The sequence below is a fragment of the Leopardus geoffroyi genome, chromosome D1 (genome assembly GCF_018350155.1).
Source record: "Leopardus geoffroyi isolate Oge1 chromosome D1, O.geoffroyi_Oge1_pat1.0, whole genome shotgun sequence".
NCBI lineage: Eukaryota > Metazoa > Chordata > Mammalia > Carnivora > Felidae > Leopardus > Leopardus geoffroyi.
Window position 1 is genome coordinate 109041839 of NC_059329.1, and position 27866 is coordinate 109069704.

The following is a 27866-nucleotide window of genomic DNA, read 5'->3' on the forward strand; positions in this document are numbered from 1 at the left end:
GGTTTTGTGCGATCAATTCAATTCAAAGATTTTGTGCTAGACACAGTGAAAAGGGGAAATAGATATTAAACCAGACTTGACTCTCGTTCTCGAGTTGATAGCCAGGCTTACGTCTAAGTTAATACCCGGGAGAATTAAGACACAGCTTTGTGTGGGCCTATGTTTCAAACAAAACGGATGAGGGTACGGGAATTTTCGTTGGCCTCGAACAATGACAATGGCCATAAGCTCTACAGAAACACATAAAGAGTCGCAAACAAGGGAACTGGGGGCAGTTTGCCATCCCATCACTGGAATAAAGGATGTAAATGAAGGGTTGCAAGTCCGGTCTTCCCGACCGGGAGTGGGGGCCTCTCGCAGGGCATGCCGGGGATTGTAGTCAGAGACATCCTGCTGCACCGCCCACCAGCCGAGTTGCCTCGAGCCCCAGGTGGAGGCCGCCGCTCGACCCCCAGCCCCGTAAACGACCCTGCCAGAAAAGGAGGCTGGCTCCACTTTTCTCAAGCCTCGGGGAGTTTCCAAGAGCAACAAGGAGGGGGAGAGAGACTTCGAAGTTACCCTGGAGACGCGCTCCCGCCCGCCCCTAGCCACGGGATGCCCTAGATGTCCTTATTAGGACAAGAGACTAGAGGGGGTGGTGCCAAACCGAAAGCCCGATGGAGGCTCCTTATAAGGCAGCCTCGGGAGGGAGGCGGGAGTTCGGAGCTAGCTGGTGGGGGGGGGGGGGGGGGGGCGTGCAGAATCGCGGCTGGGCGGAGTCTGAAGGGGCGGGCCTGGTGCTCCGGCGCCCTCCTCTCCGCTCCTCGAAGGCCCCAGACCTGCGCCTCGATACTTCCGTAAAACAGCTGGGGAAGGCTGTAACTTCCTGGCGAGATCCTCGAGCCGAATTCGGCTGTACTCGTCTCTCAACTTGGGTTCCTTTTGCATAAGCCTAAACCTAAACCTCCTTGAGGGTCTCTCATCTCCAATGAGTCACGAAAACGACATGTTCTCCCCTTCCACCCTTGTCCGGGCTCTTACCTCCAGTCGGTTCCCCTGAATCCAACCACATGCCCATCTCAGACTCCCTCCACACACCTGCCCTGAGTTCTAGCATCTCCTATTTGTCCCTTTTCAACTTGTTCTCTGTTCCCTTCCGTCCTCCTAGCTTTGGCCTTCCTAATACGTCCCCTGTTTTGCGCCCCTCCCCCACTGCTGGGTATCCACGCTCCGCTCCCTCCCAGTTCAGGACCTCCGTTTCTTTGGAGGTCCTTCAGCATCTCCTACATTACCTTTGTATCTCCATCCCTGGAGCCCTTTCTAGATGTCCCTCCTGCAAATATATCTGTATTCATTTGTCCCTCCCCCCCCTCCCCCCACCTCTCCGTTTCTGAAAACCGCGTCTCCAGCCTCCTCCGCAAGGTGAGACTGAAACTGACAGCCTCAGGTTACTCGGTGTTAAGCACCACCCCAGCCAGCCCTCCCAGCCACACGGGGGCGCTGTCCGCCTTCCTGTCTCGCACAAAGAGGACCCCACTCTTGAATCTGGGATGGAGGAAAGGGCGGGTCAAGGCTCCGAGGGTCTGGGTGGGGCCCGTCCCGAAGGCTGGTTTGGGCCGGGAGGGGCGAGGGGGTGAAAGGGTATAGAGAAAGCTCTCAGCACCAACCACTTGGAGTACTGCAGGGGCGGGGAGGGCAGCGGGAGGCTCGTCTAGTTAGTGCCCCGCGTGGGACCACGTGATTGGAGAGGTTCCGCCCTAACCCTTTCGGGTCAGGTGTTCGAATCCCGTCTCCAGAACTGGCGGCGTCCCATTCCCGTCGGCGCGAGGCGCCAGAGGACCCGCCCTGGGGCTCATGGCAGCGCCGGTCCGCATGGGCCGGAAACGCCCGCTGCCGGTTTGCCCCAACCCGCTCTTCATACGCTGGCTAACCGAATGGCGGGACGAGGCAGCCAGTAGGGGGCGCCGAACGCAATTCGTGTTTCAGAAGGTGGGTCCCGGCTTAATGGGGACAGGTGCGGGCGGAACCAGACCACCAGGCCCGCCCTGACCTAGTACCGTACCCCTACCGCCGCCAGGCGCTGCGCTCCCTCCGGCGGTACCCACTGCCTCTGCGCAGCGGCAAGGAAGCAAAAATCTTACAACACTTCGGAGACAGGCTCTGCCGTATGCTGGATCAGCGGCTGCAGCAGCACAGAGCATCAGGCGGTGAGCGCTGGGGTCAGGAGTCGGTGGTCCCCGAGTCTCCCCCCGGGAGCAGTCTCCATAATCATCTGGTATGCCTGAGCTTCAGGCACCTCACTCATGTCCAAGTTGCTGTTTAACTCAGGCTAGTGGCTGGCTTACACACGGAGCCTCACCTGTCTCACCCACCACGTGAGCTGGCGGCGTCTCAGACCTTCCCACCTGTTGGATTCCGTGGGGTTGACTGTCTTCTGCTCCCGCAGGTGACCATGCTCCAAGTTCACCATCTGGAGAGAAGAGTCCAGCCCCAGAAGGGCCACTTGCCACAGCCCAGGACTCTTCCGTGCCAGTGAGGAGTGGGCAAGGGTAGTGAAAAGGAAAACGGGAACAGCAGGAGTAAGATTTTGTGGCTTGGGGGACTTATCAGGCCTGGGTACAGATCTCCCACCAGTGATGCCTGGCCTCGGGCAAATGGTTTATCCTCATACTTCGTCTTCTCCTCTGTGGATGGAGATACCGAATGGTAACAGAGGCAGTTGAGGAGTTCCACGATCAGGCTGTTTAGGGGGCCAAGCCCAGTGAGTCGTGGGCATTGCTATTGTTGGCTTTTCCTTACTACTTCTGTTGTGCGGTGGATGGTAGAACTGAGGCTGGGTCGGGCCAGTTCCGCCCCTGACCCCCCTCCTGCTCCCATCCCCCACTCCAACCATCCACCGTTTCGCTGCAGCTTTTACAGGCCGGCCCATCATCTGAGCCATTTTACAGATAGGGAAACAGAGGCAGCTTGCGTGACTTGTCTGGAGCCAGGCGCTGAGCTAGAACCTGAACCCCAGCCCTGCCAGGGATTCAGTCTCTGATGGCTGATTGGTTTTCCTCTTCAAAGCCGCTGTGTATCTTTCAGGTTTCAGCCCAGCCCAAAGCAGGAGGCCGTGGCAGCTACTGGCCCACTCGGCACTCGGGAGCCCGGGCAGTCCTGCTTCTGCTCTACGGGGAATACCTGGTGAGCGCTTGGTAGTCCCAGGAGTCAGGGGAAGTCGGGCAGTGGGGCGTGAGGCTCCTGGAAGCGACTGGACTGGCCCCAGTGCTGAACCCGCCTCGGTTACATTTCTGCCTTGGTTCCAGAATCCTAGTGGTCATGGCTTCCTGACCAAGGAGGAGCTTCTGCGGAGGTGTGCCCAGAAAACTCCCAGGGTGAGCACTGAGATGGGAAAAGGGTGGAGCCGAGTGGCTCTTGATGAGACCCCGAGTCCACCAGAGACTTCTCTTCTTGGGAGCAAGCAGTGGTTTGGGGCCCGGGAAGCTGGACGTGTGGTAGTACCAGGAGCTTTCTAAGGGTCTCCTTCCCTGTGGACAGGCGGCCCCTGGGAGTGCTCGACCCTGGCCAGCCCTCCGCTCCCTCCTCCACAGGAACCTGGTTCTCAGGACACACCAGCCAGCCAGGTAGGGTCAACTACAGGAGGTGCAGGGGGGAGATGTGGCATGATGTTCCAAGTGGGGCCCTACAGTCACCCAGCTAATCTCAGGCCTGGTGCTGTTGAGATAGGTGGGGGAGGGAAGACTGTACTCCCAGGAGCCCCCCCTGTTGGAGTACCAGCAAGATCCGAGAGGAGAGGGTGCCACAGGTTACTGTAAGAGCAGACAGGCTTTGCTGGAGGACGCGGCATTTGACGCGTCTCAGAACGTAGTGGGGAGAGACGCAGAAAAGGCGCTCCGGAGAGAGGGAAAGTCTGTCTGAGATGGGCTTGTTGCAGACTGAGAAATATCCCTGGGCAGGTCCACAGGATGCTGATCTGGGGAGCAAGAACACAGCATGGGGGCGTGGAAGCCACTGGACTTGTTTGTGCAGGGTCACCGAGGCTGGCGAGGCCAGCCTCGCTGGGGGCCGGCGGGAGAGCCTGCCAGGTGTGAGTGAAAAAGGGAGGTCTGTGTTCCTCTCCTCCATCTCCCAGGTACACATTGACCCCTGAGGGTCTGGAGCTGGCCCAGAAGCTGGCTGAGTCAGAGGGCCTGAGCTCACTGAATGTGGGCCCCAGACCAGAGGAGCCCCCTGGGGCGGAGCCAGAAGAGCCAGGAGCAGCCTCTGCTGAGCTGTGAGGAGGAGCGGGGAGGGGGACAACAGGGGAGAAAAAGGGGTCCCAGAAATGAGGCCAACCCTGTCTCCGTCGGCTATAGCTGAGCTGCCCCACCCACTGTGGGTTGTTGGGGGGAACGTGCCTGGCACTGGTGTTCTGGCCTCAGACACACCAACACCCCCTCCCCGCCTCGTAGTGGCGCCAGCGAAGGGAGTGCCCAGCAGCTGTCACTGGAGCTCAGGCCTGGAGAGTACAGGGTGCTGTTGTGTGTGGACATCGGTGAAGCCAAGGGGTGAGCGGGGTGGGGGAAGCGAGGGGGAGGATGCTGGGAGGCGGCACAATCGGGCGTCCTGATCTAGGCCTCTTGTCTCGCAACCCCAGGGCCAGGCACAGGCAAGAGCTGCTCCTCGAGCTACAGCGGCTGCGTGTCACCCACACGGTGCGCAAGCTGCATGTTGGGGACTTCGTGTGGGTGGCGCAGGAGACCGAGCCCGGAGACCCAGGTAAGGGGCATGGACGGAAGGGCAGGTAGCAGAGGCCGGGCCCGGTTGGGGGGTGGGAAACGCAAGCCAATAGAACCTTTCTTGGCTTCCTGGCAGCGAGACCTGGGGAGCTCGTCCTGGACCACATCGTGGAGCGCAAGCGGCTGGACGACCTGAACAGCAGCATCATGGATGGCCGCTTCCACGAGCAGAAGGTTCCCGTACTTGCCTCTCTGTGCTCCCAGTTCCCTGTCTGCTCTAGGGCTCCTCCTCAGCCCAGAGGAGCCCGGGGCACTTCCGGGTGGCCTCAAAGCAGAGTTCCCGTTAGAGGTGCACCCAAGCAGCCCCAAGATCCGACCCGTGGAGCTCCTGCAGGCACGCGGGAGGGGCTCAGGGTGACTGGACCGGACCGAGGAGCGTATTCAAGTACCCTCGGGCGGTCGGCCCCTGCAGTCCGGGATAAATAGGACCCAGAGCTCCAGGAGCGGGACGGAAGCAGCTCAGTCTCGGTGCTGGCTGCTGGGCTTAACTGCGTAGTCAGGCCATGCGTAGGCCAACAGAGGTTTGACGAACGGGCACCATTCAGAGATGGTGGAAGGGGTGTCCGTGCAACGAGAACAGTGCGAGCAAAGGTGGAGGCCGCTCTAAGACAGGCAGAGACGCTAGGGAGGATGAGGAGGTGGGTTGGTGGGCCCAGGGTCCCGTGACGATTTTGAGCGTGACAGATAGACAGCTGGCAGGTGGGCATCCGGGCCTGACCCTGCCCGTCTGTCTGCCTCCTCAGTTCCGGCTGAAGCGCTGTGGCCTGGGGCACCGGATATACCTGGTGGAGGAGCACTGCTCGGCGAACAACCTCAGCCTTCCAGAGAGCACGCTGCTGCAGGCTGTCACCAACACTCAGGTGAGCCGAGGGGGCAGGGCCAGGCTGGCAGGGACCCCGTGGTCCACGGCTCCCGCCAGGATCCCCTCCTTCTCTTGGGTGGGCTCCTCCTCTTCCCCAGGTCATTGACGGCTTCTTTGTGAAGCGTACAGCGGACATCAAGGAGTCGGCTGCCTACCTGGCCCTCATGACGCGGGGCTTACAGAGACTCTACCAGGTGAGCGGGTGTATTTGTCCTTGAGCCCTGGGCTTCCCCCAAGGAAGGTGAGGGAGCAAAACCTCTGTTTCTCAGGCTGGCTCACGGAGGCCTAGGATCGGGCAAGGACTGGCTGGGGGCTGTCCCCTAGAGCTCTGTCCTGGCCTCAGTTCCCTCTTCCCTCAGGGCCATACCCTACGCAGCCGCCCCTGGGGAACCTCCGGGGACCCTGAATCGAGGCCTGGGCCCTCTCCAGATCCTCTCTGCTCACTCCTCACCTTCAGTGACTTCAACGCGGGAGCCATCAAGAACAAGGTACTGCCTACACCCAGCGCCTCCTTAGGTGGCCCAGCCCCAGACCACTCCTGATACAGTCCTCCCCCGTCCCAGGCCCAGTCAGTGCGCGAGGTGTTCGCCCGACAGCTGATGCAGGTGCGCGGTGTGAGTGGGGAGAAGGCAGCGGCCATAGTGGACCGGTACAGCACCCCTGCCAGGTAGGCCTGCAACAGAGCCCCTTAGGGGTCCTCTGCCTCTGCCCTACCTGCGTGGAATTCAGCTCAACCAGTGCTTTGCGGAGGGGTCTGGCTCTTCGAGGGCTGGACAGACCCGGCTGAGTTCACGGAGAAGAGTTAGTGGACGTCAGATGGTAAGGAAAACAGAGCCAGCTAGGACCAGACAGTATCTCAGCCACTAAGAGGGAGGGAGGAGGGAGGGAAGGGAAGGAGACATTCTGCCTGGTGCAGCAGAGAAGGCTTCTGGAGGAGGGGCTGGGCCATGAAGACTGGGCCAAGAATGGCCATACTTGGAGAACATTTGCAGCAGCCCGAAGGGAGTGTGAGCTGGATAGAACAGGGCCTTGAATGCCAGGCTCAGGAAGTGTAGCAGTGGTCCTGACCCCTCTACCCCATGCTGACCTCTTCTGCTTGTCCCCCGTGATGCTGACCTCACCATTCAAAGTGGGCCAGCTGTCCGCTGTTGTCAAGCTTTAGAAACTCAACCACCACCCCGCACCCAGCCTACTGGCCGCCTATGACACCTGTACCCCCCCCCCCCCCCCCCAGCCTACTGGCCGCCTATGATGCCTGTGCCACCCCCAAGGAACAGGAGTTGCTGCTGAGCACCATCAAGTGCGGCCAACTGCAGAGGTGACGGCAAGGAAAAGGACCCAGAGGGAGTGGCTGGGGCTGGGTTGCTCCGGCCCGGGGCCTGAGCCTCACCTGCCTCTCTCTTTGTGCAGGAATCTGGGACCCGCTCTGAGCAGGACCTTGTCCCAGCTCTACTGCAGCCACGGCCCCCTGACCTGAGCCATGCCACCAGGCCGACTCCAGCCCCCACCTTCACAGGCTAGCCAGCCTTTTAATCGGAATCTTTTGGGCTACGATAAAAGTATAACTATTTGCAGCCTTATGTATTATGAAGGGGGTGCCAGGCCCCAGGGGCCTTGTGAAATATCCAGGCAGGAACTAGGGAGACCGGCAGGTCCAGTGATTTTTAAACTGAGCTCCTCAGGACCCTAGGGCTCCCTGGTGGAGCACTGAGACCACCCGGGAGATGGAGTAAGCAAGGCACTGCAGCTTGGAATCTAGTCCTAGGTCATCAGACTTCCCTGATCAAATAAAATTTCCTTTGATGAGAGGTTCTGTAGCTTGGAAAAGAAAAGTTTGGAAAGCACTCATAGTCTAATTGCCTCATTTTATGGATTGGAAGACAGAGGCCCGGGAAGCCACGAGGGTCGAGCCAAGTTGACAGTTTGAGGCCAAGCTGGGATTGAAACCCAAGGCTTCCATCGTCTACAGTGGGGTTTCCCAGGCCCCCTGCAGACCAGTCAAACCCCAGTTTCTGGGCTGGGTCCTGGAGTCTGCAGCCTTATTACCTCCTACCTTCTCAGAGCGATTCTAATGTGCGTGGTACCTAGACCAATCCTGGCTTGGGGCTGCAGTTCCCAGTTCTTATCCATGGGGCCCCCTCAGCCTGAACACAGACACCCCACCCTGTGGGTGGTGGACCCTCCTCCCACAGCCTGGTCCCTTCCCCGGTCTGGGGTTCACTACAGTGTGACCCACCCCCCTCAGCCACCAGGACTCCTTCTTTCTCCCTTTATTGCCTTTCTCTTTCTACTCTTCACAACAGCATCTTCCCTTTTAGCCGAACACAGTCATCCCTGAGCCCCCGGCTCTTCGGCTACAGGAAACCTCTCCCTCCCTGAGGGCTCCCCACCCACACCTCAGAAAGTGTAGGCCCCCACGAAGACGGTGAGTCTCAGTACAGAGCTGGCCCGGTAGCTCATGAGGGAGTTCATGGTGACCATCTCGAGGTCCAGCACGTACTCCCGGGGGCCTGTCACAGGCCGGGCGAGGACCAGCATGGCGCTGACATTGTTGATTTGCTGCAGGGCACAGTGGGTGGGGGGACATGCAGATTGTGTCAACCTACGTGCCAAGACCCTGCCCTGGCATCCCCTCCCTGTCCCTTTTCCTGCACCCACAACCAGTTTGCTTTGAAGTAGAAAGCCCTAGCCAGCTGGGACTCCAGACCCTCATCTGGCTCTGTGACACCCTTGACATCTCCTCTCTCGTGCCCCCAGGCTCCTGCCCTCAGAGATCTCCCGCTGGTGGGGCGCCTGGGTGGCTCGGTGGTTTAAGCATCTGACTCTTGGTTTTGGCTCAAGTTGTGAACTCACGGTTCGTGGGTTCGAGCCCTGCATTGGGCTTCACGAAGACAGCGCGGGGCCTGCTTGGGATTCTCTCTCTTTCCCTCTCTCTCTCTCTCTCTCTCTCTGCCCTTCCCCTGCTCATGCCGTCTCCCTCAAAATAAAAAACTTAAAAAAGAGAGACAGAGAGCGATCCACCACTGGTATTCTTCCCACCTTTCCCATCTAGTTCTTTTGTCTAACCGGGGTCAACTGATGATTCAAGGCGAGGGTGGGAGACTCTTGGGAGTGGTGGGGCCTTTGGTGACCTGGAGGAGGCCGACTTCCCTTCAGAGCATTCAGTTTCGGAAAGAGAAAACAACTGATACCCGATAAACCCTTGGACCCCTCTTGTTGTCAGTCCCACCTGGACCCCTCCCTCCTAATGGTTCCACAGGCAGAGAGCTGGACTCTTGTACCACAGGCCCCTGCACCAACCCCCCACTGCCTCTCTCTCCAAGGCCCAGCTTCATCGGTTTGCCTTCCTCAGACTCTGCTGCATCTGTCACCTGGGCTGGCCTCTCATGCCAGTGCCTTGTTCTAAAGGTGAAGAAATCTGAGGCCAGATATGGAAGCCGGTGCAGGGACTCAAACCCCAGCGTCCGAAGGCCCCGTTAGAACTGTATTTAACAACCTGCAGTTTGTACCAAGGGAATTTAGAATACCCCTACCTTTCTACAGAAATTGCACCTCCCAGGGGGCGGGGCTTTGAAAGAAGAGGCGGGACATGGTGATAAAGCCGAGTCTCCCACTTAGGGTTTCCTGGAATTCAATTTTGGATTATGCATATCAGTTGAAGGGTGGAGTTAGGGGAAAGCCTTACCCTAATGTAGAAGTCCCCCTGCGAGTTTCCCGCACGGATCTGAAAGGCATTGTAGGCGCCAGGGTAGACAGAGGTCGCTTGGATCTGGAACACATCGGCGGGCACGCTCCGCTCCGAGGTGATGCTCATGTAGCGGTGTACGATGGACGAGGGCTGCTCCCGGCACAGGGGGTTGGAGGCCGGACAGAGGCAGCGACTAGAGACCCGGAGATGAGGACATGAATGAGGTCCTAGCCCATACCCCAGGTTTGGCCCCACCCCTAGAAATAGGGATCCCCAGGGGCGCCTGGGTGGCTCAGCCGGTTAAGTGTCCGACTTCAGCTCAGGTCACGATCTCACGGTTTGTGAGTTCGAGCCCCGCATCGGGCTCTGAGCCGACAGCTCGGAGCCTGGAGCCTGCTTCCGATTCTGTGTCTCCCTCTCTCTCTGCCCCTCCCCGCTCATGCTCTCGCGCGCTCTGTCTCAAAAGTAAATATTAAAAAAATAATAATAAAGAAATAGGGATCCCCAAAGGATCCTCCCACTCCTGCTGGAACAGTATGCATGGTTTAGCCATGACAGACTACAACTCCCATCGGCCCTCGAGGCACTAGCCAGGCAGAATAGCACAGGCCTCTGAGAGTTGCAGTTTCTGGGGTAGGGGGGAGCTGTGCGAGTGGACTCACTTGTCCGACACCTGGACGTAGGGCTCCACGCAGCGGTTGGTGTCCACGCAGCGGTAGCCCCCATGGAAGTTGACACAGGTTTGGGCCTCAGAGCACTGGTGTGTGCCCGACTCGCACTCATCAATGTCTGTGTCAGGGGAAAGGGGCTGGAACCCAGACGTCAGGCCACCAGCCCCCGATACCACCCTGCCCGCCCCACCGGGGCAACCCGTACCTTGGCAGAGACGCGTGGCCAGAAGCTGGTAGCCCTGCGGGCAATGACAGGAGAAGCGGCCGGGTTCGTTGACACAGCGGTACTGGCAGAGGTAACTGGAGTAGCTGCACTCATCGATATCTGAGGGAGAGTGCGGAGGAGGGCTCTGGGCCAAGGGCAATCCTCTCGATCCGGTCCCACGAACGGTTACAGAGAGAGCCCCGGCCCGATGTCAGGCTCAGTGTGGAAAGACAGAGGGGGATGAGACCAGCCTAGCAAAGCTCAGTAAGGGGACAGAGGATTCAAACAAACATCTGCCCAGACTGCCCAGCCCACAGGCCTCTCTGCCCCAGCACTGCAAGGCGATACTACACGAGAGCACCGGGAATCTATAGGTTTGGCAACTCGCCCAATTCCTGCAACCCACAGTCAGCCTAAGCACACAGTCCCGTCCTGCCAACTGCGAGCTGCACAGGCAGGAGCCAGGTTTTCTGCTCTGGCTCTCCTCCTGATGCCCAGCACCGAGCCAGGTACCAGTGGGGCCGTACACAGCGGCAAAGCGGAACACAAACAGGGTACACGGCCAGCTGACACGGAGTGAGAAGTCCGGAGCGCAACCCTGGTGCCATCTTGCCCTAACTGTGTGACCCTGGGCAAGTCACGTAACCTGTCTTTGTTTGAAGGATGTTATGCTCACTTTTTTTTTTTTTTTTTTTTTTTAACAATCCTCCCACTAAAGCTCAGGGGAGATATTACCAGGCTCGTTTTCCAGAGGAAGGAAACATTCCTACTTACATCAAAGGGTTGTTGGCAGGATTAAATGTGGCCAAGTATGTACAGGAAATGCACTGCACAGGCAAGGTTCTCAATAAATGGTAGTTCGCCTTAAAACGTTGTGGCCTGGGGGGCGCCTGGGGGGCTCAGTGAGTTAAGCATCCGACTCTTGGTTTCGGCTCAGGTCATGATCTCACGGTTCGTGGGATCAAGCCCCGCGTCGGACTCTGGACTGCCAGTTCAGAGCCTGCTTGGGATTCTCTGTCTCTCTTTCTCTCTCTCTCTCCGCCCCTCCCCCAACTCGCTCTGTCTCTGTCTCTCTCAAAATGAATAAATACACTTAAAAAACAAAACAAAACCACGCTGTGGCTTGGAACTTGATGAAGCCTGTCTTGTCATCTCCCCACATGATCCTCAAGACAACCCCATTTTACAGAAGTAACGGGCTCACAAGAGTGGCTTGCCCTAGTCCAGGATTCGAATGCAGGGCAACCTGACCCGCAAAGAGGGGAGGACCCACGTCCTTTGTGGGTCTCCCCGCCGAGCTTGAGCTTCAGTGCTGCTCCCCTCTGGGCCTTCCCGCCCCAGCTGGGAGTCCTGGTGGGCGGGTCTGCAGGTGCCCTACAATCAGCCCCAGGGTGGAATACACAGGAGGTCCACGAGGGCAGAACGGATGTGACCCGGGGGCGTCCAAAGGACCACCGACCGTGTGGCAGAAAACACGGCATGGCACAGGACCCGGGACAGCAACAGAGGCACACGTGGTGGATGCGGAGCTCTCACCATTGCAGGAAAAGCCATCCCGATGCAGCTCGTAGCCCTGGTGGCAGCGACACAGGAAGGTCCCATAGGAATTGAAGCAGCGCTGCTCACACGGAGCCCCCATGTCGCATTCGTTCACATCTGGAAGTGCAGGGCAAAATGGGAGGGGTGAAAGCCAGGAAGCAGCCCGCTTTACCTAGGCCGCTCAGAAAGAGAGCTCCTCTGCCCCGTACCACCCTGCCCAGGACCCAGGAGCTGGCTCGGCCCGGCCCAGCCTCACCTACACAGGAGCGGTTGTTGGGCCCCAGCTGGAATCCCGGCTCGCACTGGCAGCGAAAGGAGCCGGGCAGGTTGACACAGCGGTGCTGGCAGTAGCGGTAACGGCACTCATCGATATCTGCGGTGGAGGAAGAGGAAAGAGCGCAGAGGGCACAAGTCACGCGGGCCTCGAGGCCTCACCACTGATAGTCTTTTTTTTTTTTTTTTTTTTGAGAGACAGAGTGCGCAAGTTGGGGAAGGACAGAGAGAGGGGGGCAGATGAACCCAAGTGGGCTCCGTGCTGACAGCCTGACGCGGGGCTTGATCTCCCAAACCGTGAGACCGTGACCTGAGCCAGAGTTGGATGCTTAACCGACTGAGCCACCGAGGCACCCCCTCACCGCCCACAGTCTTGCCTGGGGCCGGGGGCGGGGGGGGCCGGGTTGGGCCAGGTCAGCCAGGACTCAGACATATACCCTCACGGTCCTGTGACTGGCGACAGGAAGGCAGAGGTGGCGGGGGACCGGGACAAAGCCTGACGGTGGGCCAGAACAGGTGCAAGGTGAGAGCCAGGCCAAGGGCACAAGGCAGAGACTAGAGGGTCTATTCCCCGGACTCACCTACACATTCGGGCCCAATCTTTCGGTAGCCATCGGGGCAGGTGCACTGGTAGGAGCCAGGTAGGTTATGGCACTCCTGGCTGGGGCGGCAGTCATGCAGGGCCTGGGCACACTCGTCCACGTCTGCAGGAGACACCACTCAGCCCCCACTTGGGAGCCCATGCACCACCCAACATGACAGATACCTCAACACGGGAAGACACAGGTCAGGTACCACTCGCGGGGTGTGTGAGTAACACCAGAACTCTCAAAAAAGGAGCTCACGGATTCGACTCAACAGTCCGTCAGCCTGGGAGCCAACAGGAAGGGCACCCCTCACCTGTGACATTCCCATGCCAGAGGGGCATTAGGAAGTAAGGCCCTGCCCATACTCCCAGGAACGCTGATTCCAGGGCCTTCCTCCAAAACCCGTGGCACCCAGAAGCGGGGTCCAGATCAGGAAGAGGGTAGAAGACAGAAGCTGAGAAGCAGAGCTCTCGCAGTGTGTGTCCAGCAATCGGGGAGGGGGCTCCAGGTGCTGGCTGGAGCAGTGGGACAGGAGCAGGGCCACGTGTGGCAGGCCCCACACAAAGCGAGGATCTGGATGGCATCCCAGGAGCCCTGAAGAGGCTTTCGAGCAAGGGAGAAACTGAGGTCGGAGTTTTTAAGATGCAGTGACAGATGCTTGGTAGGAGGACTGGAAGTCCCCGCGTCAGGGTGACCCTCACTCACCCACACAGCGCTCTTGCTCATCAGGTTCATAGCCTGGTAGGCAGGGGTTAGGATGTTCAGCAGGGGGCACTGGTGGTGGTGGTCCCTCGCCGTGAAGGTCATTGATGACAGCGGCTGAGCGGGGCAGGCACAGGTAGCCCCCATAGTGGTTGATGCATTTCATCTCCCCCTTGCAGGCCTCGGGGATGGTCAGGCACTCGTTGACATCTGTAGAGAGGGGCCTGCTGGGCACAGCCAGTCTCCTGGGCTGGCCGTGGGGTGGGTGGCAGGCAGGAGCCCAGCTTGGCCTTCTATAAGCTGTGTGACCCAGGCAAGGCCTTCCCTCTCTATTCAACAAGCTAAAGGTGCTTGCCCAGGACCCTTCCCCAAGCCTGCCAGGGCTGATGGTGGGGCGGGGTGGCTGTTCCCATAGTCCCCCCCCACCCCCATTCTCTTCCCCCAAGAGGGTCTCTATCCCTCCCCAAAGCCCTGGCCCTGGCTCAGCCCAAGAGTGATGTGCAGGCCTCCTCACCCACCCCACAGACACTGCCCTCCCAGGACGTGATGGGACAAAGCTACGTAGAAGAGTGATTAGAGGTTCCAGGACCCAACTCCTCTGGGCAGTGCCCTGTTTGTTCTCCTGCCTACTGAGGGGTGGGGGCAGGGTGTCCTGAGTTTCTCTGAGAGGGAGGGGCCTGCATGGCTTCTCCACCCCTAACTGAGCTGGCCCCCAGGGAATCAGAGCTGGCCTCCGCCAAGCCAAGCTGGGCAGAGGACAGGTCATCGGGCTCCCAGTGCTGCTCTCGGAGCTGAGGCCGCAATCCCCTTCCCAGTTCCTGGGGGTGGGTCCGTCCCCCAGGCGCACTCACCCCGGCAGTGCTGGCTGTCGGGGTCCCACTCATAGCCATCTGTGCATTCCTACAAAGGGACCAGAGATGGCCAGTAGTCCTTCCCAGTCCCCTTCAGATGACCAGGCCAAGATCAGGGCCTGAGCCTGGCCACCCTCCCAGCCTGCTCCAAACAATGGCCCCCCAGCCGCTTCACCAACCAGGGGAGGGGAGAATCGTCCCCAGCAGCAGCCACCCCAGGATCCTGGTCTCTGTGTCTCTACCCAGCCCATCCCAGGCCAGTGGCCCCACGGTCCCCACCGTGTAGCTGTCCGGCTCCTCCGAATCCTGGGGAGATGCTGCCCCCAAAAGCAACAGCAGCAGCGCCCAGAGCAGTAGAGAGCCGGGGAGGCAGGAGGCGAAGGGGAGCATCCTGGGGCTGGGAGGTGGTGGGCGAGGGGGTGGGGTGGGAGGTGGTTAGGGAACTTCTGCCACGCACCCCCCATTCCCTGTACCGGGACTCCGAGCCCCGGCCCGAGCCGCCTCCCGCTCGGGACTGTGCTTGGGGCCCCGGAGCTTCCCAGGGCCGCGGGCCCACTCCTCCCGCAGGCCGGGGTTCGGGGCCCACCCGCCCCGGGGCCACCCCGCCCCCGCCCGGTCCCCCTGTGGCGCGGGCCGAGGAGCGCGGGCCTCTCGGCTCTGCGCTGACGCCGACTCGGCCGAGACTCCGGCTCGCGCCCTCCCCCCACGGACGGCCACTCACTTGAGCCCGCGACGCCCCCGCGGCCCGGGTCTCCGGAGGCTCGGCTGGTTCGGGCAGTGCCTGCGGGCAGACGGACGGGCGGACGCCGCAGCTCCCTGGACGCGCGGCCCCAGGAAGCGCCCCCCGCCCGCCCGCCCGCCGCGGCGCGGCCCACCCCGGCGCCTCCGCCCGCCCCTCGGCGGATTCCTGAGCCCGCGCCAGGGGGAGGGACCCCGACCCCCCGCTTCTCCGCCCCCGGCCAGCCGCAGGCCCCCACCCGGTCCCCCGCGGCGCTGCCCGGAGCCGCCTCCCGGCACAGGGCCAGGGTCCCCCTAGCGCCCGATCCTGGGGGCATGGTCTTGATGCCAGGCCCCCAGACTCAACCAGGGGAACCCCCAGGCCCTCACTTTGCGCACCCCGGAATGTCATCCTGTGCACCTGGACGCTAATCTGGGCTCCTAGAATTCCATCCTGTGCACCCACATCTAAATGCCGGGGCCTCCACACTCTGCGCCTCCCAGAAAGTCATCCTGGGCACCTGGACCCCACCTAATCCCGGGGCTTCCGGACCCTCACTCTACGCCCTCCAGAATTTTATTCCGTGTACCCGGACAGTCACTCTGTGAACACCAAAATTTCATTCAGGGTCCCCAGACCCTCGCCTGAGGACGTTCCCGGGCCCAGAACTGTTCATGTCGGTCCCTTCTCGCCTCCATCTCTAGGGCTGTCAGCCAGGTGGTCCCTTCACTCCAGGACCGCCTCCTCCGAACAATCCATCTGGGAACCTACAACAGTTTGGAAGCGGGGGCGGCAGTTCCCTTTTGGCCCAGAATGAATGGAAGCCCCTGAGAAGGCGGGCAGGGCTGAACTTGGGCGCACAGGACGCCAGGGTCCGGGGCCAGTGCCTTACCGGCCCTCCTCCCACCCAAACGCGTCCCCCGCCCTCCCCCGCCACCTCGGGGTTCGGCCTTCTCTCCCCGAGCAGGGCGCGCCTTTCGGGGAGGAGTTTAGGCGGAGTTGGCTCCCAGGAAGGGGCGGGGCCTCGTCCTGCCCACGTCTCAGGGCGGGGCCAGACGGGAAAGGGCAGCGAGTGCAGGGATCTCCCGCGTGGGGCCGAAGACGTGCGGGAACTGTCGAGCCCTCCCTTCCCTTTCCCACCCTTGTTTATCCTCACGACCGCCCCCAGTGCGGCCCCGCCCAGGGAGAGGGTGTGCCGACGGGGGCACGTGGGTACCGATATCAGCCCTTGGGGTTCATTGAAGAGTGTACCCTCCACCCCCCAGACCCTTCCCAGCCACAGGGGCGAGGACGCTAACAACAATTGCTCTTTGAAACCAAAAAGACAGACAATAACAAGTGTTGGCGAGGATACGGAGGAATTGGAACCCTCATACGCTGTGGTCCTCTTTGAAAAAGTTTGGAAGGACCTCAGAGTGTTACCACATGACCCGGAACTTTCACGCCCATGTATATACCCAAGGGAATCGGAAACCTGCGTCCATAGGAAAAGATCTATACACAACACTCATAGCAACGCCATTCATAAAACCAAAATGTAGAAACAATCTAATGCCCATTAATTGATGAATGGATAAACAAAATGTGGTGATATGATGGAATGTTATTCAGCCACAAAAAAGAATGAAGTACTGATATGTGCTCCAAGGATAAATCTTGAAAAAATACTACCCGAGGTGAAAGGAGCCAGACACAAAGGTCCTCATATCCCATATATATGACATCCAGAGTGGACAAATCTGGGTGACAAATTAGGGTTTGCCAGGGGAAGGGAGGGCTAATGGACATGGGTTTCTTTTGGGGTGAGGAAAATACTCCGAAACCGGATGGTGGTGATGGTTGCACAATTATGCAAATACACTAAAACCACTGAATTGTATGCTTTAAAAGCGTGAATTTTATGGCATCTGAATTATGTCTCAATAAAGTGGTAATTAAAAAATAACCAAAGTAATAGTTCTTAGGGCACCTGGGTGGCTCGGTTAAGTGGCCGACTTCAGCTCAGGTCATGATCTCTTAGTTTGTGAGTTCCCGCATTGGGCTCCGTGCGGATCCTGCCTGGAATTCTCTCTCTCTCCCTCCCTCTCTGCCCCTCCCGAGTCTATCTAAAAAATAAATAAACTGGGGCGCCTGGGTGGCTCAGTCGGTTGAGCGTCCGACTTCAGCTCAGGTCACTATCTCGCGGTCCGTGAGTTCGAGCCCCGCGTCGGGCTCTGGGCTGATGGCTCAGAGCCTGGAGCCTGCTTCGGATTCTGTGTCTCCCTCTCTCTGCCCCTCCCCCGTTCATGCTCTGTCTCTCTCTGTCTCAAAAATAAATAAACGTTAAAAAAAAATTAAAATAAAAAATAAAATAAAAAATAAACTTAAAAAAAAATGGGGTGCCTGGGTGGCTCTCAGTTGCGTGTCCAACTTCAGCTCAGGTCACGATCTCACAGTTCATGAGTTCAAGCCCCGCATAGGGCTCGCTGCTGTCAGGACCAAGCCCGCTTCAGATCCTCTGTCCCCCTCTCTCTCTGCCCCTCCTCTGTGCTCTCTCTCAAAAATAAACATTAAAAAATAAAGATAATAGTTATTACTAAGATATATAACCTTTCTGGGCACCAGCATGCATTTCATGCAATCCTCCTGCCCAGCCAGGGAAGGGGTACCGGTATCACCCTATTTCACAGATGAGAGAGGCTGAAATTTGCCGAGGCACAGCCAGAGTGGGAAGGACAGGATTTGAACTCAGGCACTCTGATTCCAAGACTCTCTGGGTTCTTTGCCCCAGAGTAGAGTATTAAGAGCCCACCATTTTGAACACCTCTTCTGTGCCAGCCGGGGTCATAGGTGCCCCACGGTCATCCCACTCAAAGGAATTGTTGCTGCCGCTGCGAGATGAGGACCCGAGGCTGAGAGGGGAATGGCTGGGTGCGCAGTTGGCCAGACTTGAGCCTCCATCTTTGTGCTGAGACCTCAGTGCACCTGCCACTCGGAGTTGCCTCCCTGCAACGCTTCTCCTGACCTCCAGGGCACAGACTTCCCTTGCCCTCACCCATTCTGCACCCCATCTGGCCCCTCGGGCCCACCCAGACCCCTCATCTCCACCCCCAGACTGTGATAAGAATGAGGACTAGAAGGCAGTAGCTGCCGCTTACTGTACCCTAGAGCCTGTTCAAAACCCGTCAACAACCAATTGTTCGGTCTACGAACATCCATAAAGCTTGCTCTGTGCCCAGCCCTGTGCTGGGTGCTGAGGACACGGGTGTATCAGACGCTTCTTGTGTGGCTGGGAGGCAGATGCCGAGCGGGCACAGGCACAGCAGGGGCTCAAGGGGCTGCTGGTTACATCAGAGGAAGGGCAACAGGGAAGGCTTTTTGGAGGGTGACCCTTGAGCTGACTGAGCTTCCCAGGATGAGCAAGAGTACTTCTCCGGGGGGGCACTGACCGCCCTCCACCCCGACCCGGGTGTCAGGAGCCTGTGGCACCCATAGCCCCCTGGATTTTCCCGTCATGACACTGATGGCCGTACACGGTCACTCCTCACTTAGGATCTGTCTATTCCTGTTTCCTTAAGGACAGATCCACCTCTGTATCCCTAGAATTGCCCAGAACAGGGTGGACAGAGGGCCTCTGCTGAATAAAGAAGGGTGGAGTGGGAAACAGGCAGGCAGAGGGCTGTATAGGACAAAAGCCTGAAGGTCTGAGGTAGCTCCTGTGTGGAGGGGTCCACCCCTCCCAACCTGGTTTCCCCTTCGTGGTTTCTCCAGCTCCGCCCCCTCGGCCCCTCCAGCCTGGTTTGCACAGCTTCCTGCTCCAGTACTCTCGTCTGCAGCATCATGGCAATTACTGTCTACCTTTCCTGCCTCCTGGTCCTGTCTATGGCCGGCCTGGCTCAAGGCATCAAGAGCTCCCTTAGGAGCCAGGTAAGTGCCCCCCACCTGCTTCCCATACCCTTCCTCCCGCAAATCCCATGCCTGGGTCTCACCCTTTCAGAAACAACAGCCTTATTCCCATTTCTCAGGGGGGAGCAACTAAGGCTGGAAAAGTGATTGACATGCTCAGGGAGACAGAGCAGGCTAAGCTGCTGATCCCCAGCCCAATCCCTGCAAGGCTGGGGTGAGGTGGGGTCCCAGCAATGACTCCTCACCCGCTCTCCCCTCCCACTCCCCACCCCCTTGGTTCCCTGCTAGGACCCAGGACCCCAGCCGCTGGAGCTGAAACAGGCCTTCACATTGTTCCAGATCCAGCACAACCGGAGTTACTCAAACCCAGAAGGTATCACGGGGCATGTACATCTCCGGCCCAACCCCCTTCTCCCAGTTAATAGATGAGGAAATCAAGATTCAGGGTGGGGAATCGGCTTGGCCAAAGGCACTCAGCAGGACAGTGGCATGGCTGGGGGTGCACTCCCTGGTTTCCTAAACGTACGATCATTCCTAATCATTCTTTGCTATGAACTTGGAGGGCAGGCAGCAGCTGTCGGGGGTCTGCCCTGTGGGCGGAGAGGATCCCTCGCCTCCACAGCCACTTTTCCTCTGCCTCCAGGCAGCGGGCTGACTGCTGCCATGAGTTCACTCAGAAACACCAAGCTGGGAACTCACTCTCCATGCACCTGAGGTCGCAGCCCTGCCCCTGCCCTCTCTGGGTCTCATCTTCCACAGGGGAGTGGTCTGTGGACACCTCTCAGGCCAAGCTGCCCATGCCATGGGCCTGAACCCCCACTCCTTCCCCACCTTCATCATATTTCAGCTCCGAACCTGCAATCAGAGGTGTGAATTGGAGGTGGAGAATGTAACCTGGCAGGAAGCCAGTCTCTGATCACCCACCTTTCCTTTCTGAGTCACTCTGCCTTCCTTCAGACCCTTCACTTATCTTCTCCGTGGGTGGGCAGAGATGTCCCCCTTGCTGCCTCTGGGGAAAACCCAAGCCTAGACAGGCTGGGGAGCCACTTCCTTGGCCTGCAGCGGCCACAAGAGAAGAGTGAACGCTCACCTGGGTGAGTGTGGGTGGTAGGATGCCCAGCCAGCGGCCACTTCCTGCCCACGGGGGCTTAGGAGGCAGCTTAAGACAACTCTCTTTTGGTCCAGAGTATGCTCGTCGCCTGGACATCTTTGCACACAACCTGGCCCAGGCTCAGCAGCTGGAGGAGGAAGACTTAGGCACAGCCGAGTTTGGGGTGACTCCATTCAGTGACCTCACAGGTAATGGACACTTCCTGGACCCTAGGTGGTAGGTGGGGAAGCAGTGATTTCTCCAGGTTCCTGGCAGATGGACGGGGCAGACGTTCAGCTTTCATTTCCCAGAGAGGGACCCTGAGGGCCAGAGGCCTGGTTGTTTGCCCCGAGTCACAGAGAGCAGGGTCAGGTCTGGGCCCCAGCCCAGTTCAGGGGCAAGGCAGCAAGTGCACGGGGACGCATCCTAGGAAGAAATCTGGCTGCTCTCTGGGCCTCGACATCCATGCCGGTCTCCCAGGGTATTATGGGGACTCAAATAACCGAGGATGTGGATGGTTGGAGTATGAAAGGCAGGATGTGGGGGAGAAGGGGTCTAAGTTGTGACCCTGGTGGTCCTGTCTATACCCCCAGAGGAGGAGTTTGGCCGGCTCTACGGGCATCGGAGGATGGATGGAGAGGCTCCCAAAGTGGGCAGAGAGGTAGGGTCTGAAGAGTGGGGGGAGTCAGTGCCCCCAACCTGTGACTGGCGGAAGTTGGATGGAGTCATCTCATCCGTCAAGAAGCAGGTACTTGCCCCAGTCTGGCCTAGTTCAGCCCTGGGGTGGAGGGACGGCGGGGGCAAGGCCCAGAAATCTCTTCTGCTGCCCGCCTCGTGCAGGAAAGCTGCAGCTGTTGCTGGGCCATGGCAGCGGCAGGCAACATCGAGGCCCTGTGGGGCATCAAACACCGCCAGTCCGTAGAACTCTCCGTGCAGGGTATGGCTGACAGAGTGGGGCAAGTGACGGGGGAGAGGGAGGTGCGGGGGGCCAAGGCATAGTCAACCCCCATTGTCCCTTCTTGCACCAGAGCTGCTCGACTGTGGCCGCTGTGGGGATGGCTGCAAGGGTGGCTTCGTCTGGGATGCGTTCATAACCGTCCTCAACAACAGTGAGTGCCCTGCCTCTCCGGGCAGCTGTGGTGGAGGTGGGGGTAGGGGGGAGGTGGGAGCCACATTCAGGAGCTGAGCCTCCTCCCTGGCCTTGCTTATCTCCAGGTGGGCTGGCCAGCGAAAAGGACTACCCATTCCAAGGGCAGGTCAAACCCCACCGGTGCCTGGCCAAGAAGCATAAGAAGGTGGCCTGGATCCAGGATTTCATCATGCTGCCGGACAACGAGCAGAGTGCGGGCAGAGGGGAGACAAGGGCAGGCGTGGGGGGAGAATGACAGGGACAGACAGACCAGGATAGAGACAAACAGACTGGGCTACAGACAGAGATGGAGGGACAGAGAGGTGGAGGGTGGGGACGGGAGGTAGAACCACGAGCCAAGAACAAAGGGCACAGAGCAAGCAAGGCCTAATGGCACCTTCCACCCCCAGAAATCGCCTGGTACCTGGCCACCCAAGGCCCCATCACCGTGACCATCAATATGAAGCTCCTGAAGGTGGGACAGGATCTGGAATGGGGGTGGGGGTGGGGAGAGGCATCTAGGGGAGGTGGCCTCAGACTCAGCCCCTCTGCCGCTGCAGCTATACAAGAAGGGTGTGATCGAGGCCACGCCCACCTCCTGTGACCCTTTCCTCGTGGACCACTCTGTCCTGCTTGTGGGCTTTGGGAAGAGCGAGTCAGTGGCGGACAGGCGGGCAGGGGCAGCCGGAGCCCAGCCTCAATCTCGCCGCTCAATCCCGTTCTGGATCCTGAAGAACTCCTGGGGCACCAAATGGGGTGAGAAGGTGAGAAGCAGACCTACTCGGGGGACGAGGCAGGGTAGGCCTCCCCCTACCTTCTGGCCCTGAGGTCCCCTTAACTTCCTAGGGCTATTTCCGGCTGTACCGAGGGAATAACACCTGTGGCATCACCAAGTACCCACTCACTGCCCGTGTGGACCAACCAGCAAAGAAGCGCCCAGTGTCCTGCCCTCCCTGAGCCTGCGCGACTGACCCTCAGCTCTGTCCTGCTATGCCAGCTGTCTCCTCGCCAGCCCTACCCAAGGCTTTTGCCCGTCCTCTTAATCTTGCTACGGCTTGAATAAACCAAGATAAGCTCCCTGGCTTCCAAGCGTACTCAGCTGGGGTGCGGAAATGGGTGGGGAGGGCACCGACACCGTGCGCTGACCCATCCTAGTCTCTGTGGGGCCCACGGACACGTACAGCCGTGTACTCGTTCACCTGACCCTTAGAGACAGATGCGTGCTCACCTACGCACACTCCCATGCACAGGCTCTTCCGAAGTCATGGCAACTTTATTGTCAGTGGGGGCAGGGTGGCGGGAGGGGACCTCAGTCATGATAGAGGCGCAGGAGGCAGCCACGGAGGGTGCCCATGTAGCGGTCCCAGAGGGCCTGGTGCCTGTAATGATAACAGTAACAGTGACGGCTGCCTTCTACTGAATCCCTACTGCTTCTGAGCACTGCTCTGAGAGCTTCCTGTGCCTAAGTGCCCCTTCACGCCTCATAATATTCTTATGATCGTTATCATCACCATCTCCAGGTTCTAGGGGGGAAACGGAGACATGGAGAGCTTAAGGAACCTACCCAAGGTCAGGTCACAGCTTCTAAGAGGTGGAGCCCACAGAGAGACTTCCACCCCTAGGACAGAACAGAGAACCCTGAGTCTGCAGGAGGGCTAGGCCCTGGCAGAAGGCTCGCTACGGCAAGGACAAGCTGGAAAGGAGGCCTGGGGTCTCTCACCGGAAACCATCCAGGGAGTGGACGGATGCCGAGTACTGATTCAGGAAGAGCCGCACATCATTCAGTGGCCAGTGGTCAGAACGGCAGGGTTCCACGAACTGTGGGCCCAAGGAAACATCTAGGATTGGTACAGCCCAGGGACAGGCCAGGTTGGGGAATCAGAGGACGGCAAGCAGGACAGCTCACCTTCTCCACGAGGTCCACAAACAGGTCTCTGACATCCTTATTGTGGGTCAGCTTGGCGGCCACGTTCACCAGCCCCCGGGACAGGTTCTGTGGGGCAAGGAGCCTGGGAGTTCTGCCCTCTGTCCCAGAGCCTGGAGGCTGAGCCCAGAGGCTGGAGGAGGGGTAGGGCCCTTCCCAAATCTATCCACCTCCCTCAATCAAATAACTCCCCAATGTCTAGGAGCTGACTTTCCCCTCCCAGGTGGGTGGAAGGGGCGGCCGACTACCTGCCGGTCAACGTCCGGCATGAGCAGAGTTGCCCAATGGGGACAGTGCACTGAGGCTGACGATGCCCAAAGGACAGAGGCTGGATTGGGCCACAGACCTTGAAGTTGGCTTCCATCTCAGAGAAGACACCAAGCTTTCCCCGGAGGGCAGTGCACACCAGGCTGTAGGGAGATAGGGTAAGCCCAGAGCCGCCTGGGCCCCCACTCGGGCCCCACCCTGTGGACTCCCCAGGGTCACCTCTTATGCAGGTCCAGGAGATCTTTGTCAGCCACAAGCATCTTGAGCTCCTTCAAGTCTTGGAGAAACTCCTTGTCTAAATCCACATCCATGTCAGCCACCTGGGAGTCTGGAGGAGGCCCAGCCAGGGAGTTGGGGCAGGGGGTAAAAACCCCTCCAGGGACCTCCTGAGCCTCCCACACCCACCACCTCAGTGAACCTCACGAAGAGGAAGTGTCAGAAAGGTGGAGTGATTTGTCCCAGGCCGCAGAGAAGTAGCAGGCCCTTTGTCTGCAGGCAAGGTGTGCATGGGGACACTGGACTGTGTCCAGAGGTGGCTGCGGTGGGGGCACTGGGGCCTGCAGGAGAAACTGCTGCTGGTGAGCCAGGCCCTGAGAAGGTGGGGAGGTATCTGGGCACCAAGGTCAGTGGGGGCCTCACCGACGGCTCCGAGGGTCCAGTTCTGGATCATGAGCTCAGCACAGAAGGCAAAGTCACCAAAGCTCAGATACTGCAGTTTTTTCTTCCCCGTCTCAAAGCGGTTGTTGGCAAAGAAGACAATGGCCGCATAGTCCCTGGAGGGAGGGGAGAGGGGGCCTGTCAGGGTTTGAGATTCCTTTTTAGCAAGCAGCTACCACCTGCAGCACTGGCTGGGCATTGGAGCTCTGGCCTATCTCTGCCCCACCTCACTATGTGACAAGTTTCAAGTCCCTTCTCCCTGGGCTTCCTAGCCTGCCTAAAGAGAAAGTTTCAGCCCAGGTCTGTTAAAGGATACAGAGGGAGACCACGAGGGTGAATTGCGATTTACTGGGTACTCCCTAAGCCCCAGGGGTGGCATCATGGACTTCATATGTAGCATCTCACAACAACCCCGCTGGTAAGTGGCCAGGCTGGGATTTGAAACCAGGCCAATCTGATCCAAAGCACAGACTAAAAGCAGGATAATCATCCCCAATACAGCCAGAAGATCAAGTGGGTTGGGGTGGGGAAGGTAGACCCGCCTCATGGCCCAAGGAGAGTGTGCAGGAAGGGGAGACGGCTGGCTCCTTGCCCAGCCCCTCACCTGGCCAACCGGTCAGAAAGGAGAAAGTGTTGCTGAATGTTGTCCACCAGGGAGCCCCGCATTTCCTCCACCACCTTGAAGACTCGCTTAAAGTTGTCAAACTGTAGGGCAGTTAGGGGAGGAGGGAGGACTGGTCAGAGGCTGGTCACCCAATAAACTGATTGAACATCCCTCCCTCATCTGTCCACCTATCCAGTCAGCGGAGGCCGACACAGCCTGTGGTATTCTTCAGTAAACTATTAATTGTTAATACCTGTTGTCCATTCAACCACGTTGCCTTGGATAAATGTTTCCTCACTCCTACCTCTGAATTCCCCCTATTTTAGCATCACGCTCTCCAGTTCTCCAGGAGTTGTGCTGGAACTGACCCTCTTGGCTAAGGTCCAGGAAGTAAAAAAAATGAACAAATGCTAAGCTGCACAGAGGGAGTGAACAAGACACACAGAGAAAAGATACTAAAGGCAGGGACCAGATCACACGAGAGTAAGAAGGTCAAAGCTGAAGAGTATGGCCACTATCCAGGATGGAGTGGGAGCCAATTAAAGTTTATGAGGAGGGGAAAGCTACGCTCAGATCTGAGCTTCTGAAAGAATAGCCCCCACAGAGCATAGGAGATGGTTTGGAGGTTGCAAAAAGATGCGAGAGGAGACTGGGTAGGAAGCCCTTGCCACAACCAGAGGTGGGGAAGGAGAAAGGCGCTGGGGCGGTGACCACACGGACGGAGTGAAGGGGCAGACTGGACATGGGATGTTGTGTTAGGGAGCGGGGTGGGGAGCAGTGCCCACTTGTCTCCGGCAGCTCTTGAGGGTGATGCCTGTTTTGGTGCTGATGTCATCCAGGTCTTTCTTGGTGCCCTTGGACAGCTTCTTGCCCAGGACCTCCCGCACAAAGGCCTCGTCAAAGGCATAGTACCTGCGTGGGGGCAGAGGACACCACTGACTTTCCATATAGGAGGGGAAAGGGGGGTCTGGCAGGGCCTAGGTTTGGCCCCTCCTGCTCTCAACTTTCCATCCCGGCCCGGGCCTCAGTTGCGGCCTGCAAAATGGGTCAGACTGGTGGGCGTCCCCACCTCTCGATGAGCAACGCCTGTCGGGACGGCGGGATCTGGAAGATGAGCTGGTGCAACAGCTTGGGCGGCGCGTGCAGCAGGCGCTCGAGCATGTGGAAAGTACGGTAGTGGTCCATGGTGTCACTCTGAAGCACCGCTGCCGTCGCGCCCGTCTGCTCCAAGATTCCCGAGCGCACCCTCAGGGACACCGCGTCGCTCACTAGGGAGTCGGAGCTAGCATTAGGACCGGCTCGGCCGAACCCACAGACCCTCCGAGGATCCCAGCTCCAACTCCGACACATCCCTTACTCTCTCCGCCCACCTCCCCATAGGACGCCCGAGTCCTGGCTCCGCCCCCTCTCCCAGCCCAAACAACCGCCCCTTCTGGGCCGCTCCGCAGACGGCCCCCCACACACCCGAGTAACCGTCCAGCCAGAGGCGATACACGTCCTCGTCGATGAGCGTCGTGTTCCCCACGAAGATATCCAGTTCGCTGGTCATGGCGACGCCCGGACCCGGGCGCGGCTGCAGCGCCCCGGCTGGAGCGAGCACTGCCCCGGGCCGGGCGCGCCGCCGGCGGGCTACTTCCGGGAACGCGGGGATTCGTCTCCCGGCAGCCGGAGCCAGAGAAGGACCACTTCCGGGACAGAGAGGGTGGGGGCAGAAGCGGCGAAGGAAGAGGAATGGCTCCTCCCCCCGGCGGGAGGGGCAATCTCAGGTCCCTTGTCCCCGCCTCCTGTCCCAACCCCCCATCCTATCCTGGCCCAGTTTGCAGGAAGACGTTGGGAGTCGAGGCCAGCGGCCAGTCTCCCTTGCCCCTGTAACCTTCCCTCTCACTTCCTCCAGGCTTTTCTCCCACTTTCTCTGCCCTCTTCCGGGCCTCCCTATTTTGACCCGTATCCTAAATGTGGTGGTTTCACAGGTCTCTCTCCTAAATCTTTTCTGTGCAAAAAATAGGTCTGACCTGACTTCCAAGGGCCCTTACTGGGAGTCCCTCAGGCCAACCTGCCGATGAGCACCTCTTCCGGGCATAGGCCATTTCTTCCTATGGCTTTAACCCCCCCCCCCCCCCCGCCCTCCCCCCCATGACCTCTCTTACTCTGCAGCTCAGAGCTCTGCCTGGAAGTCCACATCAGGAGGGCCGTCTATCCGCAGGTCTTTTCAGGCTGTCTCCCCCCTACAGGCCCCTCAAAAGCCAGACCGACCTTTTTCCAATCTGTTTCCCTCCTGCGTTCCTATCACAGTGAAGTCCCAACATTCACCCAGTTCTCATGCCACAAAACCTGAGCTTTCTCCCAGACTCATCTCTCCTCACATTTAGTTCTGCTGATTTGCCTCCTGAATATTTCTGGGATGTTTTGTCCTCTCCATCGCCACTGGCACTGTCCCAGTCCAGTCCTGCGTAGCTCTGTCTCTCCCATTGATACAGTGTTCTTACTAATCTCCCTGCCTGCATCCTTTCCCCAGGGTCCATCCCACACAGAGCAGCCTGAATAATTTTTTTAGTGCGTATTATAATTACTTTTTTTGAGAAGGAGGGAGTGCACGCGTGTGCAGGGGAGGGGCAGAGAGAGAGAGAGAGAGCGAGAGAGAATCTGAAGCAGGCCTCATGCTCAGCTTGTAGCCTGAGGCAAGGGTCAGTCTCATGACCCCCAGATCGTGACCTGAGCCGAAATCAAGAGTTAGATGCTTAACAGACTGAGCCACCCAGGTACCCCAATGCATACATATTTAAAATGTTAATCCCCCGCCTAAAATGTTTACTGGCCTGTGGAAACACTCCGGTCAACTACCTTTGTTGCTTCTCTCCCTCACTTTATCACTTTCTCCACACACGTACCTTTCGAAAACATCGAGCTACTGTCACTGTTCCTGAAGCAGCTGGCCCCCAATGTCTTTCACCATGCTCTTCCCACTCCCTGAAATAGCTCTATTTGGCAAAGGCCTATACATCTTTCAAGGCCCCACAGATTATCACCTCTTTGAGAAAACCTCTTTTTGGGGAGTGGAGGTCCCTCAGACCATGCTCCTCCCCCGTTTGCTTCTTGTTTAACACAGCCTGTCTCCCCTGCTAGATTACAACCTGTTTGAGGACAGGATCAGACTCTTAGTCAAGTTTATTTCTGCACAGTTTTTGCACACAATAAAAGTTTATTGAACAAATGAATCCTTGTATGTGCCTTCCCCCGAGGCAGGAAACCGGTCCATGAGAGGGTAGGCTGATCGGTGAGGCAGGCACATTTGGACTCAGGGTTCCCAAGAGCTGGGAGCGATGTTCAGTGAGCCAAGACTCTCGAGTATGAACTAAGCTAGGAAAGATGGAAACGAGATCCTGTTGGGTTCCGTCGGGTGGTGGACACGAGAGTCGACGGCCCATGCCGGAGTCTTGGTTCCTGAGAAGGAGCCGAG

The 27866-nt window shown here is 58.7% G+C and overlaps 4 protein-coding genes across 8 annotated transcripts; 2 read left to right on the top strand and 2 right to left on the bottom strand.

Annotated features, from left to right (window-relative positions):
* Positions 1 to 21: 21 nt before the first annotated feature.
* LOC123602311 (FGF1 intracellular binding protein) lies at positions 22 to 26114 on the bottom strand. Of its 2 annotated transcripts, XM_045486802.1 has the most exons (10): positions 25874 to 26114; positions 25479 to 25677; positions 25195 to 25321; positions 24410 to 24510; positions 23788 to 23921; positions 23368 to 23476; positions 23228 to 23291; positions 22864 to 22950; positions 22678 to 22775; positions 22212 to 22336 (listed from the first exon to the last, which is right to left on the bottom strand). In XM_045486802.1, exons 1-10 carry the CDS (start codon positions 25956 to 25958, stop codon positions 22267 to 22269), a joined length of 1074 nt encoding a protein of 357 aa, XP_045342758.1. In that variant the 5' UTR covers positions 25959 to 26114; the 3' UTR covers positions 22212 to 22266. The 2 variants fall into 2 exon arrangements, with proteins under 2 accessions (XP_045342757.1, XP_045342758.1); XM_045486801.1 differs by lacking the exons at positions 22212 to 22336; positions 22678 to 22775; positions 22864 to 22950; positions 23228 to 23291; positions 23368 to 23476 and adding exons at positions 22 to 489; positions 2600 to 2603 and having other exon boundaries at positions 23700 to 23921; positions 25874 to 26082.
* MUS81 (MUS81 structure-specific endonuclease subunit) lies at positions 1532 to 7463 on the top strand. 3 transcript variants are annotated; one of them, XM_045486794.1, is made up of 16 exons: positions 1532 to 1968; positions 2057 to 2186; positions 2426 to 2511; positions 3064 to 3162; positions 3285 to 3353; positions 3517 to 3602; positions 4112 to 4252; positions 4431 to 4526; positions 4616 to 4737; positions 4834 to 4931; positions 5501 to 5617; positions 5718 to 5813; positions 5979 to 6107; positions 6183 to 6286; positions 6854 to 6937; positions 7030 to 7463. In XM_045486794.1, the coding sequence occupies exons 1-16, from the start codon at positions 1834 to 1836 to the stop codon at positions 7094 to 7096; spliced, it is 1659 nt and encodes a 552-aa protein (XP_045342750.1). In that variant the 5' UTR covers positions 1532 to 1833; the 3' UTR covers positions 7097 to 7463. The 3 variants fall into 3 exon arrangements, with proteins under 3 accessions (XP_045342750.1, XP_045342752.1, XP_045342751.1); XM_045486796.1 differs by lacking the exon at positions 6854 to 6937 and having other exon boundaries at positions 1569 to 1968; XM_045486795.1 differs by lacking the exon at positions 2426 to 2511 and having other exon boundaries at positions 1570 to 1968; positions 2057 to 2254.
* On the bottom strand, positions 7465 to 15020 carry EFEMP2 (EGF containing fibulin extracellular matrix protein 2). Its single transcript, XM_045486797.1, has 11 exons — positions 14857 to 15020; positions 14415 to 14532; positions 14136 to 14184; positions 13288 to 13494; positions 12577 to 12699; positions 11979 to 12095; positions 11720 to 11839; positions 10184 to 10303; positions 9970 to 10096; positions 9305 to 9500; positions 7465 to 8178 (listed from the first exon to the last, which is right to left on the bottom strand). Exons 2-11 carry the CDS (start codon positions 14523 to 14525, stop codon positions 8017 to 8019), a joined length of 1332 nt encoding a protein of 443 aa, XP_045342753.1. The 5' UTR covers positions 14526 to 14532; positions 14857 to 15020; the 3' UTR covers positions 7465 to 8016.
* On the top strand, positions 18650 to 22040 carry CTSW (cathepsin W). Of its 2 annotated transcripts, XM_045486803.1 has the most exons (10): positions 18650 to 18759; positions 19027 to 19111; positions 19924 to 20037; positions 20422 to 20576; positions 20669 to 20765; positions 20857 to 20937; positions 21044 to 21169; positions 21368 to 21432; positions 21518 to 21721; positions 21804 to 22040. In XM_045486803.1, the coding sequence occupies exons 1-10, from the start codon at positions 18673 to 18675 to the stop codon at positions 21912 to 21914; spliced, it is 1125 nt and encodes a 374-aa protein (XP_045342759.1). In that variant the 5' UTR covers positions 18650 to 18672; the 3' UTR covers positions 21915 to 22040. The 2 variants fall into 2 exon arrangements, with proteins under 2 accessions (XP_045342759.1, XP_045342760.1); XM_045486804.1 differs by lacking the exon at positions 20857 to 20937.
* Positions 26115 to 27866: the final 1752 nt, after the last annotated feature.